The 25,829-nt window shown below is 36.7% G+C and overlaps 1 protein-coding gene across 2 annotated transcripts in view; it reads right to left on the minus strand.

The window, feature by feature from the left end:
- Nucleotides 1–25,829, minus strand: part of LOC127853323 (GTPase IMAP family member 8-like) — a 104,897-nt gene that overhangs the window by 23,153 nt on the left and 55,915 nt on the right. For both annotated transcript variants that reach the window (XM_052387764.1, XM_052387763.1), the window contains one exon: nt 18,240–18,367. In XM_052387764.1, coding sequence (XP_052243724.1) covers nt 18,240–18,367 — 128 coding nt within the window. The remainder of the gene's footprint in view (nt 1–18,239; nt 18,368–25,829) is intronic.

Here is a 25,829-nt window from a genome sequence, read left to right on the forward strand (position 1 = left end):
CTTGATATTTGGCATGCATTTGCATCTCATGGAGCTGCACATTTTGAGTGGTGAAAGGTGAAGGTGAATGTCATCCTTCAAGGTCAAAGGTCAAATTTTGCAATATTGAAGATAGCAACTCAATATTTGGCATTCATGCATATCTAATGGAGCTGCACATTTTGAGTGGTGAAAGGTCAAGGTCATCCTTCAAGGTCACAGGTCAAATTTTGCAATATTGAAGATAGCAACTCAATATTTGGCATGCATGCGTATCTCACGGAGTTACACATTTTAAAAGGTGAAATGTCAAGGTCATCCTTCAAGGTCAAAGTTCAAATATATGGCTTCAAAGCAGCGCAGTAGGGGGCACTGTGTTTCATGAACACAGCCTTTGTTTATTGTTTAAATCAATTTGGCATGGAATGCTCTTTAATAAAAGGTATGGTTATGGGGTTGTCTACGCGCAAAAGTTTGACTTTATTTTTCGTTGAAGTTGTTGGTTTAGCATTTGTTAAGGAAATCTTTTGGTATATTGTGACCTTCATGGACGTAAAGAGAGACACAAACGAACACTTTAGACAGGTATTTACCCCAGATTATTGGGGAAACCGAATGCATCTGGGCTACTTTGGCCTTAGACAGTTGCTACAAATGTTGATTTATTTTTCACATGCATGTATGATCAGGCAGATATTGTAGTGTACAATTTAAGGACCAGACTTTGATCAGAAATTCAGAAATATTTTGTTGTTATGTACAGGTCTCTTTTTGAATTTCATTTGTATAAATAATATAGTAGATTCTTGCCTAAGTAGATTTTTATCATATTATAATTATATGTCATTCCCTAAATTACCTAATTGAGTTGAGGAACCGGGGGTGAAAAACCAATTAAACCTCAAAAGTAGGGGGTGAAAATGTTTGCTAATTTATTGAATTTACAAAAACCCTATTGTTGTCAAAAACAGGGGGTGATTACCCAGTAAACCCCAAAAGTTATCTAAAGCCCTGTTTAAAACAGCTTATTTTAATGCTTTCTTTACAAATATCCAACACTGTTTGCTTGCGAAAATGAACTTGAGAAGTGTTTATCAAGGCTCGAATTAAAAAAAATATATACTTGCAAACCATTGCGAGCAGCTTTGATACCAACTGGTAAAATCAAAAACATTCTAGCAAATTTTGCTGGAAACATAAATACAAGCAAGTTTGGACATTAGTTAAGTTCTATTAAAACAAAATAAAAAATGACATCAACAACAAGTTTTAGTTTTATATTAAGTTCTTTTTTCCACTTTTTCACTGGTTTCGTAGGAGGATTTAATTTCCTTTTTTCTAACTCAACGGTTAACTTTGCTTAAGCCATATTTCCGTCTGTGGGCAAAAAGAAAACAAGTTATTATTCACGTCGACGCCATGTCTGTTCAAATGTTATGTCTTTCATAATGAACACGTGTGAATAGTCGACTGTTTCACATTCTTTGTATCAATACCATCCGCGTATCTATACTAAAAGTATACCAGTCTACACACAAGGTGCGCGCTTCAGCATACAGGTATTCTGACGTTCTATAAATTGACCTACGGTGTAGTGTTCACGATGTTGAGTGCATTTAGCAATGTTACTCGTTTTTTTTCACTATTTCTTTACTCGCAAAAAAATACTAGTGGCTTAAAACTTAACTCGCAAACGGTATTTTTCACTCGCATTTTGCGAGTGTGCGAGTGTTAATTTCGAGCCAAGAATTTATAACACAATTTTATCAAGAATTGCATTGGTATTTAAAAATGTGTCCAATAAATGTTGTATTTGTTTTATCACAAATTAATCTTATTATTATTAATTTATGTCACAAACAATGCCACCACTACCGCCTGAGGCAAGTTATATTTAATGAAGCAATTAATTGAACGTTAAAAATTAATAAGCATCAATTATAAACAAAGTAAGAATTATTTTAAAGAATTAAATCATTCAATTTAGTATTTGTGCAATTGCTTAAAATTGTGCGCTATGGTATGGGTTTTTTTTGCTTTTTTGAATGGGGTAAAAAATAGTATTTAAAAACAAAACTCAAACCCAAACAAACATACTACAAGCATCATGCATGCATAAACTGAATCTTTTTGCAAAGGCTGACTTGTAAATTTTACTTGGATTATTGAGTTTTTCAGAGAATTACCAACAAGAGGGCCATGATGGCCCTGTATCGCTCCGCTATTTTTTTAAGCGAAAAAAACGTGCAATGCACATGGGTTGAAATGTACTCAAGCATGTGACTTTCTCTTTCTATCCCTCGTCCCACTGGGCGCTTAAAGTTGGAAGGGTGAGCATTTTTATATATTTGGAAAAAGTTACTACCGTTTTAACTAAACAGACTAAAAAGCCCGGGAATTGTTGCACAGGTCCTTTGCTTATAACGTAGGTACATTTATCTCTCCAAAAGATATTGTCGTTCTTTCTATTTCACATATTTGTAGATGCTGAAGATCAAATCTATGCATTTAATTTGAAACAGATTCACAAGACCCATATGAATCAAAGTAGAAATAATTGTGATAAAGATCTTTTTATCACAATTATTTATAAAGTCGTCAGCTACAAACCTGTAAAATCCTGTTAGTGTTTGGCAAAGGGTTAATAATCTCTGGTTCCTTCTTAAGAGCCTTTCACACATTTATAACAAATACAATAGTAGCATCTTTCTTTGTAAAGCATCATCTCAAAATATAACAAGGGCTGTTTGTAAAACATGCATGCCCCCCATATGGGCTATCAGTTGAAATGGCAGCCATTGTGTGAATACGCTATTTGACCTAGTGGCCTAAAAATCAATAGGGGTCATCTGCGAGTCATGATCAATGTTTCTATGAAGTTTCATGATCCTAGGCGTATTAGCTTTCTTGAGTTATTATCCGGAAACCATTTGACTGTGTAAAGTCACCGTGACCTTGACCTTGACCTAGTAACCTGAACGTCAATAGGGGTCATCTGCGAGTCATGATCAATGTACCTATTAAGTTTCATGATCCTAGGCGTAAGCCTTCTTGAGTTATCATCCGGAAACCATTTTTTTAAGTTGAGTCACCGTGACCTTGACCTTTGACCTAGTGACCTGAAAATCAATAGGGGTCATCTGCGAGTCATGATCAATGTACCTATGAAGTTTCATGATCCTAGGCATAAGCGTTCTTGAGTTATCATCCAGAAACCATTTTACTATATCGGGTCACCGTGACCTTGACCTTTGACCTAGTGACCTAAAAATCAATAGGGGTCATCTGCGAGTCAAGATGAATGTACCTATGAAGTTTCATGGCCCTATCCATAAGCGTTCTTGAGTTATCATCCGGATACCATTTTACTATTTCGGGTCACCGTGACCTTGACCTTTGACCTAGTGACCTGAAAATCAATAGGGGGTCATCTGCGAGTCATGAACAAATTTGGTAGAGGACTATTAGATATCACTACATACCAAATTTAGTAGCCCTAGGCTCTTTAATTATGAACAAGAAGATTTTTAAAGTTTGCACAAAATGCGCCTTATTTAAGCATATGTTCATTTTTCTGACCCCCGGGGCAGGGTCAAATTTGTCCCCAGGGGCATAATTAAAACAAATTAAGTAGAGACCTATTAGATGTCACTACATACCGAATTTGGTAGAAATAGGCCCAATAGTTATGGACAAGAAGATCCTAAAGTTTGCACAAAATGGGCCCAATATAAGCATATGTTCAATTTTGTGACCCCTGGGGAACCGTTAAATTTGATCCCAGTGGCTTAATTTGAACAAACTTGGTAGAGGACTATTAGATGTCATTACATACCAAATTTGGTAGCCCTATGCTATACGGTTTTGGACAAGAAGATTTTTTAAGTTTGCACAAAACATGCCTTATATAAGCAAATTTTCAATTTTTTGACCCCCGGGGCAGGGTCAAATTTGACCCCAGGGGCATAATTTGAAGAAACTTGGTCGAGAACTATAAGATGTCACTACATACTAAATTTGATAGCCCTAGGCCCAATGGTTATGGACAAGAACATTTTTAAAGTTTTCACAAAATAGGTCTTATATTAGCAAATTTGCAATTTTTGACCCCCCAGGGCAGGGTAAAATTTGACCCTATGGGGCATAATTTGAAGAAACTTGGTAGAGGACTATAAGATGTCACTACATACCAAATTTGGGAGCCCTAGGCCCGATGGTTATGGACAAGAAGATTTCTAAAGTTTTCACAAAATAGGCTTTATATAAGCAAATTTTCAATTTTTTGACCCCCTGGGGCAGGGTCAAATTTGACCCCAGGAGCATAATTTGAAGAAACTTGGAAGAGGACTATAAGATGTCACTACATACCAAATTTGGTAGCCCTAGGCCCAATGGTTATGGACAAGAATATTTTTAAAGTTTTCACAAAATAGGTCTTATATAAGCAAATTTGCACTTTTTTTTACCCCCCAGGGCAGGGTAAAATTTGACCCTATGGGGCATAATTTGAAGAAACTTGGTAGAGGACTATAAGATGTCACTACATACCAAATTTGGGAGCCCTAGGCCCGATGGTTATGGACAAGAAGATTTCTAAAGTTTTCACAAAATAGGCTTTATATAAGCAAATTTGCAATTTTTTGACCCCCCAGGGCAGGGTCAAATTTGACCCTATGGGGCATAATTTGAAGAAACTTGGTAGAGGACTATAAGATGTCACTACATACCAAATTTGGGAGCCCTAGGCCCGATTGTTATGGACAAGAAGATTTCTAAAGTTTTCACAAAATAGGCTTTATATAAGCAAATTTTCAATTTTTTGACCCCCTGGTGCAGGGTCAAATTTGACCCCAGGAGCATAATTTGAAGAAACTTGGTAGAGGACTATAAGATGTCACTACATACCAAATTTGGTAGCCCTAGGCCCAATGGTTATGAACATGAAGATTTTTAAAGTTTTCACAAAATAGGCCTTATGTAAGCAATTTTCAATTTTTTGACCCCCCGGGGCAGGGTCAAATTTGACCCCAGGGGCATAATTTGAAGAAACTTGGTAGAGAACTATAAGATGTCACTACATACCAAATTTGGTAGCCCTAGGCCCAATGGTTATGGACGAGAAGATTTTTAAAGTTTTCAAAAAATAGGCCTTATATAAGCAAATTTTCAATATTTGACCCCCCCCCCCCGGGGCAGGGTCAAATTTGACCCCAGGAGCATAAAGTGAACAAATTTGGAAGAGGTTCACCAAAGGAACATTCCTGAGAAATTTCATCAGAATTGGACCAGTAGTTTAGGAGCAGAAGATGTTTAAAGAAAAAGTTAATGCACGGACGCACGACGGACACAGGACCATGACATAAGCCCCGCTGGCCTCATACCATCTATGCAAATTACATATAACTAACCATTTTTAAGGACAGTGGACCTGGTTCATTCCACTATATTCAGCATGATCATGATGATTCCTGATACTTTGATAATCTAATTAAATAGCAATGTCCAGCAAACCACTTATCAAGTTTGTTTGAAGAATGGGCATATAAATATTTAAATATGTATGGACAACCCGTGCAAAAGACAAAAAAACCTACAGGACATAATGTCCGGTAACTTTAAGAATGTACAGGACCTCACCAGATTTGTAAACAGCATTTTTAAACCCAATAGTACTCGGTGAAATCTGTGCAGCCTTTTTAAATTCCTACTTTTGCATCAAATATTGACAAGGCCAGGATAAGGGAAGTTCGTTTTGTTCCGAAATGCCATAAGACCCATTTTGAAATGACGTGTCTATGAAAGTGTGGTGTGAATGTGTGGAACAAAAATTGCGTTTTATTCAAATATTCACATACAATATATTTCGATGGTGAAGAAATAAAATTATAATAAGCCATGTGAAGACACATGATGTGAACTGTAGTATAATTTAACGCTATATCCCACTATACTTGTTGATCAGCAGTAGTTTTATTTTCCCTGATTTATTAATAGCCTCAGATTTTTAAGGACATGTACTGCGTATACATACCACCTGATTAAGACGAATCAAATAGTGGACTATTTAAATCGTTCATAAACATTCTCTTCCGCGACACATATAATAAAAAATCGTTTATTGATGTTTTAGCTCACCTGAGCACAATGTAGTCATGGTGAGCCTTTGTGATCGCCTTTTGTCCGTCGTGCGTTGTCCATCATGCGTGTCAACATTTGCCTTGTTAACACTCTAGAGGCCACATTTATTGTCCAATCTTCATGAAATTTGGTCAGAAGATTGGTCTCAAAGATATCTTGGATGAGTTTGAAAATAGTTACCTTTGCCTGAAAAACATGGCTGCCAAGGGGCGGGGCATTTTTCTTTATATGGCTATAGTAAAACCTTGTTAACACTCTAGAGGCCACATTTATAGTCCAATCTTCATAAAACTTGGTCAGAAGATTTATCCCAATAATATCTTGTATGAATCCGAAAATGAAGCCAGATGGTTTAAAAACATGGCCGCCAGGGGGCATGGAATTTTTCCTAATATGGCTATATAGTAAAACCTTGTTAACACTCTAGAGGCCACATTTATTTTCCAATAATCACGAAACATGGTCTGAAGATTTACCCCAATGATATCTTGGACAAGTTCGAAAATGGTTCTGGTTGCTTTAAAAACATGGCCGGGGCATTTTTTCTCATATGTTCTGTACCTATAGATAAACATTTGTATGATCAATAATGTTTAAGAATGCGAAATAAACCACAAAAGCTAGCACAGCACGCCATAATTGATTTGCGTGTGATGCAGCTCGGAAATGCGTAGGAAAAGACATTCACTATATTTGATCTAATTGATATAACTCTTTTATCTTTCACAACACCTACCACAATCAATGCCAAATACGTATTAAAAGGACATTTCTTGTTCTTGTTACCACTTGATTTTGCCCAAGGTATTTTATAGTACCGTGAAAACCGACGCCTAAGATGATAATTATCTGTTATTGTGAACCTTTTTAACAAGTTTAGGTAAAATTTGGCCAATTTACTAATAATAAATTGTATATATTGGGCAACTCAAATTTAAGCATGATTATATTCTTTATCACGCTAATTTTGTATAAATTCTTCAATAGTATCTAAAAAATACTTTAATACATTATAAAAAATATCTGCTTACGTAAATAATAACTTGATACAATTTCTGTTATTTGTTTAATAAGTGATTTATAGGGTTTCTGCAGTATGTTGATAAGAGATTTTTCTGCAATATATTTAGTTATCTACTAATGTAAGTCATCTGAATATTCATGTTTCAAAGTAAGGCAGTTCTATGAAAGGATATTTATTATGTTCTATGCTATAATTTCAGTATCTTAAAAATTGATTCCTTATTTAGTTTTATTATAGAAGATGTCAAACTTTGCTCATATATGTATCTTGTGACATTAAGATAACTTTCATTTTGTTACCAAATAGTAGGATGACATTCAGGGCTTTTAGAAACAGGGACCTGGGCACCATGTTGCAACACGCCATGTCATATACCAAAATGATCGGGATACTTTGAAGTTTATCAGACCACCGGCATAAATTCGCATAAATCGTGGCTAGCTGTGAAATCCAAGATGGCGGCCAACATGGCCGCCATTTCTTTTAATATTGGGAATGATAAGAAGATGGTAATATTTTTTCACGTACATTTGATACAATTAAATTGCTTGTGAATATTGTTCATGTCTTGAATACTCGAGAAAATAATGCATGAAGGTTGTCACTAAAGGTCAGGACCAAGGTCATATGTAAGTTCAAAGGTCAACAAGAGCACCGCCTTGCGGGTGCAGACCGCTCATCTATTTTCTTTTTAAAGGTGAAGGGACTCTCAATTTCAATCACAAAGGAGGGAAGGGTGGAGTGAAGAGGGGTGTATAGTGTGGGGGTGTGGACATTTATTACATCATCTTTCAAAAATGCGAAAAAATGCAAAAACAAAAAACAAGAGGGCCATGATGGCCCTGTATCGCTCCACTGTTTTTTTAAGCGAAAAAAAACGCGCAATGCGCATGGGTTGAAATGTACTCAAGCATGTGACTTTCTCTGTCTATCCCTCGTCCCATTGGGCGCTTAAAGTTGGAAGGGTGAGCATTTTTATATATGGAAAAAGTTACTACCGTGTTAACTAAACAGACTAAAAAGCCTGTGAATTGTTCCTTTGAAGCACAGTCCCATTGCTTATAACGTAGGTACATTTATCTCTCCAAAAGATATTGTCGTTCTTTCTATTTCACATATTTTTAGATGCTGATGATCAAATATACGCATTTGATTTGAAACAGATTCACAAGACCCGTAGGAATCAAAATGCCTTAACCCTTTACCAAACTACACATTTTGGACTTTCCCAATTTGAAAAAGGTTGCAGACGACAATTAAATTGTAATGGAATATTAAGGAAATAATCAGGTAGGGTAAAAATAATTGTGATAAAAGGAGAAAATGCTCATCTGAGCAATTTCTCATTTTATCATAATTTTTTATAAAGTCGTCAGCTATAAACCCGTAAAATCCTGTTGGTGTTTGGTAAAGGGTTAATAATCTCTGGTTCCTTCTTAGAACCTTTCACACATTTATAACAAATACAATAGTAGCATCTTTCTTTGTAAAGAATCATCTCAAACAAGGGCTGTTTGTAAAACATGCATGCCCCCATATGGGCTGTCAGTTGTAGTGGCAGCCATTGAGTGAATACATTTTTTGGCACTGTGACCTTGACCTTTGACCTAGTGACCTAAAAATCAATAGGGGTCCATCTGTGAGTCATGATTAATGTACCTATGAAGTTTCATGATCCTAGGCGTAAGCTTTCTTTAGTTATCATCCGGAAACCATTTTTTGTGTGAAGTCACCGTGACCTTGACCTTTGACCTAGTGACCTGAAAGTCAATAGGGGTCATCTGCGAGTCATGATAAATGTACCTATGAAGTTTCATGATCCTAGGCGTAAGTGTTCTTGAGTTATAATCCGGAAACCATTTTTCTAAGTTGAGTCACCGTGACCTTTGACCTAGTGACCTGAAAATCAATAGGGGTAATCTGCGAGTCATGATCCATGTACCTATGAAGTTCCATGATCCTAGGAATAAGCGTTCTTGAGTTATCATCCAGAAAACATTTTACTATTTCGGGTCACAGTGACCTTGACCTTTCACCTGAGAACCAATAGGGGTCATCTGCGAATCATGATCAATGCAACTATGAAGTTTCATGATCCTAGGCATAAAACGTTCTTGAGTTATCATCCGGAAACGATTTTACTATTTCCGGTCACCGTGACCTTGACCTTTGACCTAGTGACCTGAAAATCAATAGGGTTCATCTGCGAGTCATGATCAATGTACCTATCAAGTTTCATGATCATAGGCATAAGCGTTCTTGAGTTATCATCCGGAAAACATTTTACTATTTCGGGTCACCGTGACCTTGACCTTTGACCTAGTGACTTCAAAATCAGCAGGGGTCATATGCGAGTCATGATCAATGTACCTTTGAAGTGTCATGATCCTAGGCCTAAGCGTTCTTGAGTTATTATCCAGAAACCATCTGGTGGACGGACATACGGTTGACGGACGGACCGACATGTGCAAAACAATAAACACCCTCTTCTTCGAAGATGGGCATACATATAATTAACAACCCACACATCCCTTAGACCAACAGGCCTGAGAATATTATGATAATCTAAAGATTATTTCTTATATTTATAAATGTATTTAATTAAGTAATACATATGACTTCTAAGATCAATTCATAACTTATATTAAGAAAATTATAAAATGATCAGAAATTTATATAGATCGTTGAGCAATTGACAATCATATCTCCACAATTCATGAATCACAATTCACAAATGGAACAATGAATCATTAGTTATTAAAAGGCAGCATATAGACAGTTTAGAACATTGCACTTCATTAATTCCAACACCTTCTCTTGGATACAAAGTTTGAGTTTACAATGCAGAATCATATATTGACTTTTATGGAAATAATTATGTTCATGGAAGTTGTGTTTTAAAATCAATCAGATATTATTAAACTGGTTTAAACACTACAAAAAAGACATTAAATAAACATGTCATCTTAATTTTTTTTATCCGGATATATGGTCACTTTCGACATATTTAAATAAATCCCGACTTTTTTCAGTTTATAAAAAAAACATTCAGAACACATGTTCTTACTTCAATTCCTTTGTAAGCAGTCACCATCTGATCTAAAATGGCACTAAATGACAGGGTTTTATCTCATGTTTACAAGATGTTGTTGTTGTTGTTGGTCACAGCCACACGGCCGCAGTAATCTCCCCTGGTAAACGTCATATGTTCAGTTTTGTGACCTCCCGGGACAGGGTCAAATTTGAGCCCTGGGGAATAATTTGAACAAATTTGGTAGAGAACTATTAGATATCACAACATACCAAATTTAGTAGCCCTAGGCTCTATAATTAAGAACAAGATGTTTGAAGTTTGCACAAAATAGGCCTTATTTAAGCATATGTTCATTTTTGTGACCCCTGGGGCAAGGTTAAATTTGTTCCCAGGGGCATAATTTGAAAAAACTAAGTAGAGAACTATTAGATGTCACAACCTACCAAATTTGATAGAAATAGGCCTAATGGTTATGGACAAGAAGATTTTTATAGTTTGCACAAAATGGGCCCAATATAAGCATATGTTCAATTTTGTGACCCCTGGGGAACGGTCAAATTTGATCCCAGGGGCTTAATTTCAACAAACTTGGTAGAGGACTATAAGATGTCATTAATACCAAATTTGGTAGCCCTATGCCATACGGTTATGGACTAGAAGATTTTTAAAGTTTGCACAAAATAGGACTTATATAAGCAAATTTTCGATTTTTTGACCCCCCAGGGCGGGGTCAAATTTGACCCCAGGGGCATAATTTGAACAAACTTGGTAGAGGACTTTTAGATGTCACTACATACAAAATTTGGTAGCCCTAGGCCCAATGGTTATGGACAAGAAGATTTTTAAAGTTTTCACAAAATAGGCCTTATATAAGCAAATTTTCAATTTTTTGACCCCCCAGTGTAGGGTCAAATTCGATCCCAGGGGCTTAATTTGAAGAAACTTGGTAGAGGACAATAAGATGTCACTACATACCAAATTTGGTAGCCCTTGGCCCAATGGTTATGGACAAGAAGATTTTTAAAGTTTTCACAAAATAGGCCTTATATAAGCAAATGTTCAATTTTATTACCCCCGGGGCAGGGTCAAATGTGACCCCAGGAGCATAATTTGAAAAAACTTGGTAGAAGACTATAAGATGTCACTACATAGCAAATTTGGTAGCCCTTGGCCCAATGGTTATGGTTAAAAAGATTTTTAAAGTTGGCACAAAGTAGGCCCTATATAAGCAAATTTTCTATTTTTTAACCCCCCGGGGCAGGTTCAAATTTGACCCCAGGGACATAGTTTGAACAAACTTGGTAGAGGACTATAAGATGTCACTACATACCAAATTTGATAGCCCTAGGCCCAATGGTTATGGACAAGAAGATTTTTAAAGTTTGCACAAAATAGGCCTTATATAGCAAATTTTCAATTTTTTAACCCCCTGGAGCAGGGTCAAATTTGACCCCAGGGGCATAATTTGAACAAACTTGGTAGAGGACTATAAGATGTCACTACATACCAAATTTGGTAGCCCTACGCCATACGGTTATGGACAAGAAGATTTATAAAGTTTGCACAAAATAGGCCTTATATAAGCAAATTTTCAATTTTTTGACCCCCCGGGGCAGGGTCAAATTTGACCCCAGGGGCATTATTTGAACAAACTTGGTAGAGGACTATAAAATGTCACTACATACCAAGTTTGGTAGCCCTAGGCCTAATGGTTCTTGACAAGAAGATTTATAAAGTTTGCACAAAATAGGCCTTATATAAGCAAATTTTCAATTTTTTGACCCCCAGGGGCAAAGTCAAATTTGACCCCAGGGGCATCATTTGAACAAATTTGAAAGAGGTTCACCACAGGAACATTCCTGAGAAATTTCATCAGAATTGGACCAGTAGTTTAGGAGAAGAAAATGTTTTAAGAAAAAGTTAACGCACGCACGCACGGACGCACGCACGCACGCACACACGACGGACACAGGACCATGACATAAGCCCCGCTGGCCCTTGGCCAGTGGAGCTAAAATTGGGGGGGGGTGGGGGGTGGGGGGGAGGGGATTCTTGGGTGCGATGGTTGGACGGTATTTCAAAAATAAAATAATAAAAATAAATATTTGTGTTTTTTTTCCGTTTCAAAAAATAAAAATTGGGGGGGTGGGGGGTATAGTGTGAGGGTGTGGTGGTCATTTGTGAGATGATCTTAAAAAAGGGGGGGATTCGGGGGGGGAGGGGGAGGGCACGGGGGTGGTTTGGGTGGAGTCTATTGTGGTATGTCAGGTAAGAGTAGTTTTGTCAAAGTATCAATCAAATCTAATCATAAATAAAGAAGTTATGGCAATTTTAGCAAAATTTAATAATTTGACCTTGAGAGTCAAGGTCATTCAAAGGTCAAGGTAAAATTCAACTTGCCAGGTACAGTAACCTCATGATAGCATGAAAGTATTTGAAGTTCGAAAGCAATAGCCTTGATACTTTAGAAGTAAAGTGGATCGAAAGACAAAATTTAACCATATATTCAAAGTTACTAAGTCAAAAAAGGGCCATAATTCCGTAAAAATGACAACCAGAGTTATGCAACTTGTCCTTTTACTGAACCCTTATGATAGTTTGCGAGTTTTCCAAGTATGAAAGCATTATCTATGATACTTTAGGGGTAAAGTGGACCAAAACACAAAAACTTAACCAAATTTTCAATTTTCTAAGTATAAAGGGCCCATAATTCCGTCCAAATGCCAGTCAGAGTTACATAACTTTGCCTGCACAGTCCCCTTATGATAGTTAATAAGTGTTGCAAGTATGAAAGCAATAGCTTTGATACTGTATGAATAAAGTGGACCTAAACACAAAACTTTACCAAATTTTCAATTTTCTAAGTATAAAAAGGGCACATAATTCTGTCAAAATGCCAGTCAGAGTTACATAACTTTGCCTGCACAGTCCCCTTATGATAGTTAGTAAGTGTTGCAAGAATGAAAGCAATAGCTTTGATACTTAAGGAATAAAATGGACCTAAACACAAAACTTAACCAAAATTTTCAATTTTCTAAGTATAAAAAGGGCACATAATTCTGTCAAAATGCACGCCAGAGTTATCTAACTTTGCCTGCCCAGTCCTCTCATGATAGTAAGTAAGTGTACCAAGTTTGAATGCAATAGCATTGATACTTTCTGAGAGAAGTTTACCTAAACGCAAAACTTAACCGGACGCCGACGCCAACGCCGACGCCAAGGTGATGACAATAGCTCTTTTTTTTTTTCAAAAAATAGATGAGCTAAAAATAATGAAAAATACCGTTAATTCCATATATCTTTCTGTTTGTTTTGAATGAAGTTGATAATACTTAACCAGATTATATATCAAAGTGAACTTAAATAACTTCCCTCTAATACCATGAACAGATTTTGCAGTAATGTTGCTATGGAAACCGGTAAAATAACTTCCAATATGGCCACAAGGCATACAGGAAAATGTGAAAAATACAACAAAAACATGATTACCTTTTAAGAGTTGACAAATATTTCATTCAGATTGATAGTAGGGTCAATATTCACTTTGACCCCCAAAAAATTGCTACAAAAGGTATTTTTACTGATCCTGGTAGGGTGGAAGGTCCTTTAAAACATATCAAAAGTTTACCACAATCGAACCACCGGAAATTTGTTTTTTTCAAAATGGCCGCCAAGACCTATTAATGATCACAACTATGTAACTATCCAATCAAATTTGATGAATTTGGTGTCTATACTTAAGTTTCAAGGGGCAAAGAACACAAACTGATCATCAGACATTGTTTAAGTTTAATATAGTACACACAAATCCAACATGACGTCAAAAATGACCGCAAAGATGGCCGCAAAAACCTATTTATTATCATAACTATGTAACTATCCTCTCAAATTTGGTGAATTTGGTATCTATACCCAGGTTTCAGGGTGCAAAAAACACATTTATATCATCAGACAAAGTGTAAGTTAATTATGTAACACAGAAATCCATCACGGCGACCAAAATGGACGCCAAATCCTATTAATGATCAATACTATGTTACTATCCACACAAATTTGACGATTTTGGTGTCTATACATAGGTTTCAGGGGACAACGAACACATTAAGATCATCAGACATTGTTTAAGTTTATTGTAATACACACAAATCCAACACAGCGTCCATAATGGCCGCCAAAACCTATTTATGATAATAAAATATAAATATGTAACTATCCACTCAAATTTGTTGAATTTGGGTCTATACCCAGGTTTCAGGGAGCAAAGAACACATTATATATTATAAGAGAAAATGTTAGCTAATTATGTAACACAGAAATCCAACACGGCGTCCAAAATGGCCATCAACACAATACGAAGGACCACACGTCCATAACTTGTTACTCAAACGTTATGGTTGTTATGTAAAACGCCATAATTTAGGAGACAAGGAACACTTTAATTCAATTGAGGTTATCACTAAGCAGTTGAATAATCATAAAATCCAATTAACGGCATTTGGAAGAGAGAATGAACTAGCATATGACTTCATGATAGGATCAGGTTTTACTAACTTATGTGGACTTCATTTTTTATCGTTGCTGAAAATCATTGAAGATTAATTACAGCCTGATTAAGCATGAGTTCTTTCAAAAGGTTAATATTATAAACGTTGTGTTCCTTTGACTATTTATTTACATCAGAGTGGAGGTAGATGGTTGTATTGTCCCTTTCGGAGTAATGCAGGATCAAGATGAGCAAATCTGTATCCTCGCCCACCCACGTTGTGGTGCTACGACGGGATCGTTATACTGTTGCTTTAACAATTTCAACGTCTGCATCCCCTGTAGACAGAAAACAAAGCATCCCATTTTAGTCTGAGTTGTGCTGATCAGATCAATAATGCCGGCCTTGTTTCTGTCACGAGACAAAAACCTTCCTTTTTTACATGAGCATTCTGTTTCTTTGCTTTCACAATATGATTCACATTTGTTTCATCGTCTCAGGTGCGTGTTATCTTTGTTATAATGACCGTCTTCGTAGCCATCGAACCCCAATGTCGCTTGTCCGTAATGCCTTTCTCTGAATCTACATAAGACTATGCTATTGTGGTATATGAGTCGCCCTTCTCCATGGTCAACGATGCAGCAAAGTACCACCATCATGCAACTGTTTCATGAATACAGTTCATTACAGCCTCACATGATGTGCTTCAGCATACTCTCAAATTGCCTGAGCGATCTGAGGCTTATCTGCTGTACGAAGTATGTTCTTAGCTTCAAAGAAGGCGACAGGATGGGAGCTCAGTTCATAAGACAATACAACTGCAAGGGAAGGATCTCCAAATGTTGACACCACCAGGAAACGCTGGAACAGAAGAGCATGATCAGAAGCGATCTTAACAGCCAAGCTATTCCCAAGAGCTTTGGCTCTGTTTATAAGACAAGACCGACTTTCCTATGATATCTCTTATGATCGTTTTCCCAACCGCCTCAATTTGCATGAACATTTACATCTGACCAAGTCACTATTTCATTAACCATGTTTCTCATAGTAAGGTCAGCTGTGTATGGTGAGCAGGTTGTAATCTGTGCCTGCATTTTCTCTAGATCAGAAGAATCCTCTTTGATGAACGCCTCAGTTGAGTCTTTGTGTTGTGGACTTGTAGTAAAGGTCAGGTCTGTGAAATCCTGAATCGCACTGTTGTGCTCGGATGTTGCAAATAGAATCCCAGGGGTTTGCATTTCCTCGGTCATTCCACTGCCACGAGTTAGACCACGTGTGCTCTATAAAACATCATCAATTATTGCTCAATGACAAGATCACGTCCTAGCCCAGCCCAGCACCGATGGCTCCTACGAACAACATGAAAATCAATACCCAACGTTCGATAAACGTCCCGGTGCGTTTCCTCTAGGTTGCTTATTTGCTGCAGATACGTGAAGTTATAAGCAGATCGCAGGTTATGTACCCAGCTGCAGCAAAGATGGATAGCAAATCGGGCACTGCCTGCTAATGCATCAGCCAACATCCAGTAGGATATGCTTTAATCAACACCATTGAATTGATAATCATAAGCTGATAAATCAGCCATACTATGCTTTTCTTTGAGGTCTGGGCAAGTTCATGTTTCTTCTTCTCTGTAGCCCTCTCGAGTTTGATTAAAATCGCATAATATGTATCATCTGCGTCGGTTTGTCCCTAAGAAGGGAACAGTACAAATCCTTGGCATGATCAAGCAGTATCTGAATGTCTGGATCTTCCTGGGTCATTTCGGCTGTAAGCTGGCTGTGTATGCACTTTTCAACAAGAAGATGACCCCGTGACTCTGGACAGCATTTCGTGTCACAATGTGCACAATTGCATTTTCTCCATAGACAGCTCAGGTTTGTGTTTGAGACCGTTTTCTTCCATGAGGGATCCTCCCCCCCCCCCCCCACAAATTAAATTCTGAACAACGTTTTCAACTACTTTGTGGCGCATCAATGATGATTTCGGCAGCCAATACAAGGATTGGTCAAACGTTCCAATGGTGTGAAGGTTGTGGCAAGGTTGCAAACTAAGGCTTATGTTGACAGAATGCACGCTTTGTCCCCATTGTACCTATTAATCATAGGCAAGAACTTGACTTACAACAGCCCAGGGTACTGGCTTTTCTGATGCAAGATACGCATCATTTCCTGCCAATTGAGTCTTGCCTGAAGCTGAAAAATATCGATCCTCTTGTCAAAATCCAGAAATCGCGGCAGGTCCAAACTATGGCGTTTCACATAACAAGCATCACGTCAAAAGAAATAGATTTACGATCCTTCGTATTGTGTCGTTGGATACCAAGTGAGATTTCTGTGTAACATAATACACTTAAAACTATGTCTGACAATCTTAATGTGTTCTTTGCCCCTCGAAACCTCGGTAAAGACACCAAAATCACCAAATGTGAGTGGATAGTTACATAGTTATGATCATTAATGGGGTTTGGTGGCCATCTTGGCGACAATTTTGGACGCCAAGTTGGATTTGTGTGTTTTATAATAAACTTAAACAATGTCTGATGATTTTTATGTGTTCTTTTCCCCTTGAAACATATGTGTAGCCATTACAATCAAATTTGAATGGATATTTACATAGTTATGATCATCAATAGGTGTTGGCGGTCATCTTTGTTGGCCATCGTGGCGGCCATTTTAGACGAGATGTTGGATTTGTGTGAGCTATCGTAAACTTAAACATGTGTGATAATCTTTATGTGTTATTTGCCCCTTAAAACCTAGGTAGAGACACCAAATTCATAATATTTGCGTGGATAGTTACATAGTTATGATCATTAATAGGTTATGGTGGCCATCTTAGGGGCCATTGTTGACGCTATGTTGGATTCGTGTGTAATATAATAAACTTAAACAATGTCTGATGATCTTAATGTGTTCTTTGTCCCTGGAAACCTATGTGTAGCCACGAAAATAATCAAATTTGAGTGGATATTTACATAATTAGTATCATTAATAGGTTTTGGCGGCCACTTTTCAATGTAATAATCACATCGTCGTCATTTTGAAAAACATAATTTTCGTTTCCATGGGAACAAAATTGTTTGACTGTTTGCATAAACATAAAGTACAGTCAATGCCCTTCAGTTTGATACAAAATTACCGTGAATACCTTTTAAATATTTTCGAAAAAGTGAAAATATGTGGTAAGATCGATAATTTTTCTGTATTTTTGACCTTTGATATGACCTTGAACTTGACCTTCGAAGATGACCTGAATGCATCACATTTTGAGTACTACTAATATAAACAATTTCCACCAGTAGATTAATTTGTATCATTTTTATATCAAGACGTATCCCTATGTTTTGATTACTATTCAGTACAAACAGAAATGGCGGCCATCTTGGTGGCCATCTTGGTTATCTTAGCTCGCCACCATTTATGCCAATTTATGCCGGTGGCTTAGTAAACTTCAGACTATCACGGTCACTTTGGTATATGACTCAGCTTGTTGCAATATGGTGTCCACGTTACCCCTTGAAATACTGGCCTTCTGAGCTGAAAGTCACCCTACCAAAATTGTTTTGTTATGCAAACCTCTCTATGAGCAGTTTTAGTAACCGACATATGCAACGATCCATGTTTGAAGGCTTCCCTTCCAAGAAGTGTGTTTCCAGTTGAACTCTTCCCATGTCCGGTGTGTCCTACCAGGAGTATTCTTAAGTCTGTTTAAATGCAAAAAAGAATCAAGTTATTTCCATATCTTTCAAAATTGTGCGCATTTAAAGGGATCTTTTCACGCTTTGGTAAATTGACAAAATTGAAAAAAGTTGTTTCAGATTCGCAAATTTTCGTTTTAGTTATGATATTTGTGAGGAAACAGTAATACTGAACATTTACCATGGTCTAATATAGCCATTATATGCATCTTTTGACGATTTTAAAACCTAAAAATTATAAAGCGTTGCAACGCGAAACGATTGAATAATTTGGAGAGTTCTGTTTTTGTCGTTAAATTTTGTGAAACTACGAAGATTGCTTATATAAGGTATAAAATACTTCAAGTATATGTACTCGGCGGAATAGCTCAGTAGGCTAAAGCGTTTTTACTTCAGGACTCTGGCAGGACTCCATGGGTCACTGGTTCGAAACCTGGTCCGGGCAATGTTCTTTTCCTTTTTTTAATTTTATTCTTGATTTTTTACTGGAGCTTTTACGATCCAATGTTTACATTTATCGATATAAAGCATTTAATGAATAAGTTAAAAAATGCCAAAATCTGTGAAAAGGCCCCTTTAACTTAGATAGCACTTCAACTAATACAAACAGGACTTAAATCAAAGTACTGACAGTACTGGTGTGACAATGCCTTTGAAGAGGATGGATATAAAAGCATCAATTTAAGTTTATCTACATCACCACAATTGTGTATGTGGGTATGAGAATTTGGGTACGAAAATTTGGGGAATGAAAAAATTATGCCAAACAAAATTTGGGTACGAAAAAAATTTGGATATGAAGAAAAAATCGTTAACAAAAATATATTTGGGTACGAAAAAAAAAATGGATACAAAAAACAAAATTGGGTGCAAAAAAAAGTTGGGGTGCGGAAAGTAGTACCCATGGGGAACTTGGCCCATTCAGCGAAACTGGGAGGCCGGTTACATTCTCGATCAAATTTAAAAAATAACTACATTTGGGGTTTTCCCAGTGTCACAGCGTTTGAAGTGCCACCTGGCAGTTTCGTGTCTGGTTCCTGTCCCGAACCTCTCGATAAATTTGAAAGAGGACGGGAACTAAGCTGCCCTTACCTTTATCAATGATAATCAGCGAGGTATGCCGATTGAGAAAATTTAGCTATCTCAATCGGACTGGCTCGGTCTTTTACATAGGTCGCAATTGTGAGAAATTTTTTCATGGTATGATAACTTAGAGGAGCTGCTTCGCTAAAGCAGCACCGTCAAAAAGTTTGCAAACAATTCTGTACCAAGTATGCTAACTAGTTGATAAAGCATTGGACTACAAATCAAAGGATTTATTCACAGCCTGTCCATTTAGTATGACTGGAGATTTTTCCTCAAATACTTTATATATACACCCATTCTCCCTCTGTCTCTGATTCAAGAAGGGTTAAACAAAGTCAGTGACCTATGTTCACTAAAAACTGGTAAACCAGCTTACCCAGGAAAAGTTCAAGAATGTAAGCTGAAGATATTATATGAATGAAGTAATGGTGAAAACCATAAAATAAATAAATAAAACATCTAACAACAGCTAACAAAGCAAGCTGTTTAAGAGTCCCCTACCAATGAAAACACATGTTATTTACAGATGTATACCTTCATTGTAAAACCTTGATATGTGTACCATTTTAGTATCAAATCTAATGTCCATTTGTTTACAGCAGTATTTATGTTAGTTGTTTTGGCATAGAAAGATAAGGATCTTTTTTTGGCATAGAAAGATTAGGATCAATTTTGACTTTTAATAAAAGAGGTTTTAAGGTAGCCCACCTCTAATGGGCACATATCCAAATATAATCTAAGTAATAATTTTCTTAATCAGCATCATTTCACTGAACTACATGCAAATGTTTAGGTAGGCTTTCCATGCTTTTTAAAAAAATATACCGATTTTTTCAAAACCACCCCCACGCTCGGCTTTTGTCCAGTTTATTTTCACCCCTGGGGTATATAAAAGTTCCATAATTCATTCAAATTTCCAAATATGGGCATGCAGTTGGTGTGTACAGATGCTGTAAAGGTGTTTTAAGTTTAAACAAGATGAAATAAGTATTCTTTTACAGACATTTATTTTTTACAAATTTTTATCTATGGAAGAGCGCCATGAAATGTAAGTGATTTCAGCCAAGTAAAAATCTGGTCGGTTAAAAACAAAGTGTCATAAAATTCAAAATAGTATCATTTAAGTCATATTTTAAACTTAGTTTTTATAGAAACACTATATACAGCAAAAATACCAAGAAATAGACAGATTTACCGTTTACTTTTTGAAATAAAAATAAAAATGCAACATGCATGGTTCGTATTTTCAACAGTAAATCACCCAATTTCGCCATAACGTTGTTTTAATTTTAATAATTGAAGAATGTGCATAAAAATTGCAACATATTTAACAATAAATATAGCTTATATGCCATATTAAATCAAATTACGTTAGAAAATAAATAAAACGCGTCGCAAAAAAGTATACGTCGTCGGCAGGATTCGAACCTGCGCGGGAATATCCCAAAATATTTCTAGTCTATCGCCTTAACCACTAGGCTACGGCACCTAATAGTAGGCTCTTCAACCTTCGAAGAAATCGCGGGAAATCATTAGAGGTGCGCTACCTTAAATGTATGTATTTGGGAAATTTAGCCCAAAAATATAATTGCACACATTTTATTATTTAGGGAATTACATTTACGACATTAATTGTATGTCCAACATTAATTGTTGACACCACTTGGGGATGACATAATAAATTACAAAAGTTGTTTTACAAAGGTACAAATACATTTTTGGCAAAATAAGATCAAAAGTGAATATAAAGTAAAAGACAATATTTAGGTAACAAATAAAGGAATTAAAGAATAATTTTATTTTTATTTTATATGTCTCTAGTTTTGATGAGCAAATTTTCTGGTACATGGTTTGTTGTACAGAAGCAGAGGGCTTGTAACACATATGTTGCAAAACATTTTATTGCTATGATATATCGCTACACTATACTCCAATATAACGCGGATGACCGGGTCCTAGCCATGCGACTGCATTATAAACGGACAGCGTTATAAGTTTTGAGCTCATTTATTGCAGGGGGGCTATACAAACAGGTATAGTTAAGGTCAGGTACGGTCAAAAGTGACTTTAAACAGCTCTGCCGAAAAAAGGCATTACCTGACTTGTCTGGAATGTTCTGTGTTTAAATCATTTTTGGATTTAATAAAAAAAGATTTAAAAGTTAAATGATGAGGTGGAATATTTGATGGTTATTTTAAATGGATGAAAACTATTGTGTACGAATATGAGTTTGTTTATGGTTTCTATTGCTGATATCACTTGAATAAGCTCAGCTGTTGAATGAACTGTGTGTTTGCAAATGAAGTAACATGTGAGTTACGCCGAGCATGCGCAACACGTGTGTTTAAACCGGAAAATGTGTGATTAACATACCATTCATCTTACTTTATATTTGAACAATGGTTGCATTTTATTGCAAATTATTTATAATTGTGTCTGTTATCAACTTCTCCAGTATATGCTGTGCAATCTATTAAACATTGTTCCATCAATTCAAATTAACTTGGTGAAAAAATATTTTGTAAAACCACTAAATGTTCTTTATATACCGTTTATATGATATATAAGATAGGCTCCTGTCTGTCAATCCCATTTTGGGTAAGCTTGTTATTTTTTCTCTAAGTGCTTTAAAACCTGCAGTTGTGTTTGTATGTTTATGCCCCCTTTCGAAGAAGAGGAGGTATATTGTTTTGAACATGTCGGTCGGTCTGTTGGTCCGTCGATCGGTCTGTCGGTCTGTCCACCAAACGGCTTCCAGATGATTACTCAAGAACGCTTAGGTCTGGGATCAGGAAAGTTCATAGGTATATTGATCATTACTGGCAGATGACCCCTATTGATTTTCTGCTCACTAAGTCAAAGGTCAAGGTCACAGTGACTCGAAACAGTAAAATGGTTTCCGGATGATAACTCAAAAACGCTTAGGCCTGGGATCAGGAAAGTTCATAGGTACATTGATCATGACTGGCAGATGACCCCTATTGATTTTCAGGTCACTAGGTCAAAGGTCAAGGTCACAGTGACTCGAAACAGTAAAAAGGTTTCCGGATGATAACTCAAGAACGCTTAAGCCTGGGATCAGGAAAGTTCATAGGTACATTGATCATGACTGGTAGCTGCCCCTATTGATTTTCAGGTCACTAGGTCAAAGGTCAAGGTCACAGTGACTCAAAACAGTAATATGGGGTCACAGTGACTCAAAACAGTAAAATGGTTTCCGGTTGATAACTCAAGAACGCTTAAACCTGGGATCAGGAAAGATCATGGGGACATTGGGAATGACTGACAGATGACCCCTAATGATTTTATAACTCTAGGTCAATGGTCAAGGTAACAGTGACTTAAAACAGTAAAATGGTTTCCGGATCATAACTAATGAATGCTTAGGACTAGGATCAGGAAAGTCCATAGGGACAATGGTCCTGACCGGCAGATGACCCTTTTTGATTTTCAGGTCACTAGGTCAAAGTCACAGTTACCTGAAGCAATAAAATGGTTTCCGGCTGATAAATCAAGAACGCTTAGGCCTGCTATCAGGAAAATTCATAGGGACATTGGTCATGACCTGCAGATGACCCCTATTGACTTTTAGGTCACTAGGTCAAAGTTCTAGGTCACAGTGACTCAAAACAGTAAAATGGTTTCCGGATGATAACTCAAATACGCTTAAGCTTGGAGTCAGGAAAGTTCATATGGACATTGGTTAAGACTGACAGATGATCAGAAACTATATAAGTCAAGCAAGCAATTCTTCTTTAAATTGCCAATCATACTCTAACGTATTCCCACAATGGCTGTCACTATAAATGACAGCCCATTTGGGGGCATGCGTTTTTACAGTTAGCCCTTGTCAGATTTGCTTTTGGATTTCCTGTTCTCTCTGGATGTGCTTTTGTTCCCCAGTTCTGTACTGCGCAAATGATTGTAATTTACAGGTTATCATGGTTTTGTCATGGCACTGTAAGACGCAAAGACCCGCAGGTGGTTATGAGCAATATTTTTGTTTCATGTTATATGTTTGTAATAATAATACAGTTGAAACCCAATGGCTTGAACTCCCTTGGCTTGAATTTTCGGTTGGCTGGAACTCTGCTCAAAGCACCGATTATTTATTGCTAAACATCTATATAAATTTCTATAGGATGTCTCGAATTCGCAAGGGTAGAATTATTGGATGGCTCAAACTTTTTCACAGTCCCAGTCACAATTTTCACACGTTCTTTTGTTCGTTTGGCTCGAACTCGCTTCGGGTCGCATAAAGCTGTTAATGGATAAGGAGCGTTTAATAACAGGAGAGTCATAATTGCAAACATGTCCTCAATCGTGAGTTTATTTGAGCAAAAGATAACATTTTGTATAAAATCTTGAGTTCTTTTTGTAAATGCAGTATTATTTGGGCTGGAGTGGCTGCATCAAAATATGTACAATTTCAACTTGATAGAATAGAAAGCGTTGTATCTATACGACAACTCATGAACAAATCACATACTGACATGATGTTATTCTTAAAAAAGGAAGCAAATAAATAAATACATGTAGTGCTGGTATTCTGATTTTAAAGTTCAGACACAGAAGATGTCTAAATCTCCCGCGTTAGGGGTGTTTGTTCTGGCCTCTAAAAATGAGAAAATGTGTGCAATGTTCTTTAAGTGTGTTATTCAAGCACTGTTGTTTTTGACACCTTATCGCTGATTTATCGGCAGATTTTTTATATTTTATCTGGCATTAACACCGTGGTGTTTTATGATAGGGTCACTAATTGATATAGATTTATGTATCTTGGTGAAAAATTAAACCGACTGTGTTAGTATTTCATGACCCAATCATGTCCAAAAATACTAATATTCTGTTGTTTATACCACCTGAGATTAAAAAACATCCAACGAATGGAATGCTGACTAATGAATATTGATGTTTCACATACATTTACTATTGTTTTTTAACTGTTTTATAGAAAATAATTTGTAAAATTGCATTAATCTTGACGATTTTGTTCAATAAGAATGCGCACACACCTGGTTACATGATTTACACATGTTCAATTTAATACTCCTGTCTCGATTGGATGTCAAAGAGAGGCATGTCTCACTTTTCACTGAAGTCATGAGCATAGTGCACATGTGTGTTCACTTCCGAAAAATAGAGAATGTTCATGTTCATGAAATTCTTAAACAAATGTATTGTCAATATTTGCCGGAAATTTAGAGTTTGTAAGTGATATATTGACTAAAGTAAAGGTAGAATAATTGATTGTTTTAGCTGTCCCGGCGAGACAATACTGCTTTTTGGTCAAATATTCGGTAAATTTTTAAAACTCTGTTGCCGAAAATCAGAAAGAAGTCTTGCTGTCGGTTGCGTGTTTAGCAAGGGGTAAAAATGCCCGGATGTAGTAGGATGTTGGCAGACGAAATATACAAGGTATTTAACATAGAATTTTCTAATGCTTACAATTTTTCCCTTACTAACTTTTTTCACAGATTATTTTCTGATAATTTTTCTAAAACCATTTCGAGTAAATTTTTCTAAGACCATTTTAGTGAATTTTAATAAGACCATTTTAGTGAAAACAAGTGCTGTCACCATACGATGACTTAGGCCCCCTATAAACGCTTGATAGATGTTATGAGTTTTTTTCGAAACCTAAACGCAGATTTTGAAACCTAAACACGAACCCTAAGTTCAAATTCAAGTTCACAGGGGTAAAACATTTTTGTGCGTATGGAAAGGCCTTGACCATATACACATGCCTACCACATATGAAGGTTATATCTCAAGGGACATAGAAGTAATGAGCATTTTTGGAAACCTAAGCGCAGATTTGGAAACCTAAACGGGGACCCTAAGTTCAACGTCAAGGTCACAGGGGTCAAAATTTGTGTACGTATGGAAAGGCCTTGTCCATATACACATGCATACCAAATATGAAGGATATATCTCAAGGGACATAGGAGTTATGAGCATTTTTCAAAATATAAACACAGATTTTGAAACCTAAACGCGGACCCTAAGTTCAACGTCAAGGTCACAGGGGTCAAAATTTGTGTGCGTATGGAAAGGCCTTGTCCATATACACATGCATACCAAATATGAAGGTTACATCTCAAGGGACATAGAAGTAATGAGCATTTTTCGAAACCTAAACGCAAAGTGTGACGGACAGACGGACTGACAGACGAATAGACGGACGGACAGTCCGATCACTATATGCCCTCCTACCAGGGGCATAAAAAGTTCTTAGACAATGAAACTAATTTTGTTTCTAAAACAATTTTGTTTTTAGCAAAAGCCAGATAGGTTTACAATAAGTTATGCAACAAGTAATGAAAGTTAGTGTGGCGAAATGGTAATGCATCAGCTTATGAATCTTGACTACACTGGTTCA

Source organism: Dreissena polymorpha, chromosome 12 (genome assembly GCF_020536995.1).
Source record: "Dreissena polymorpha isolate Duluth1 chromosome 12, UMN_Dpol_1.0, whole genome shotgun sequence".
Taxonomy (NCBI): Eukaryota; Metazoa; Mollusca; class Bivalvia; order Myida; family Dreissenidae; genus Dreissena; species Dreissena polymorpha.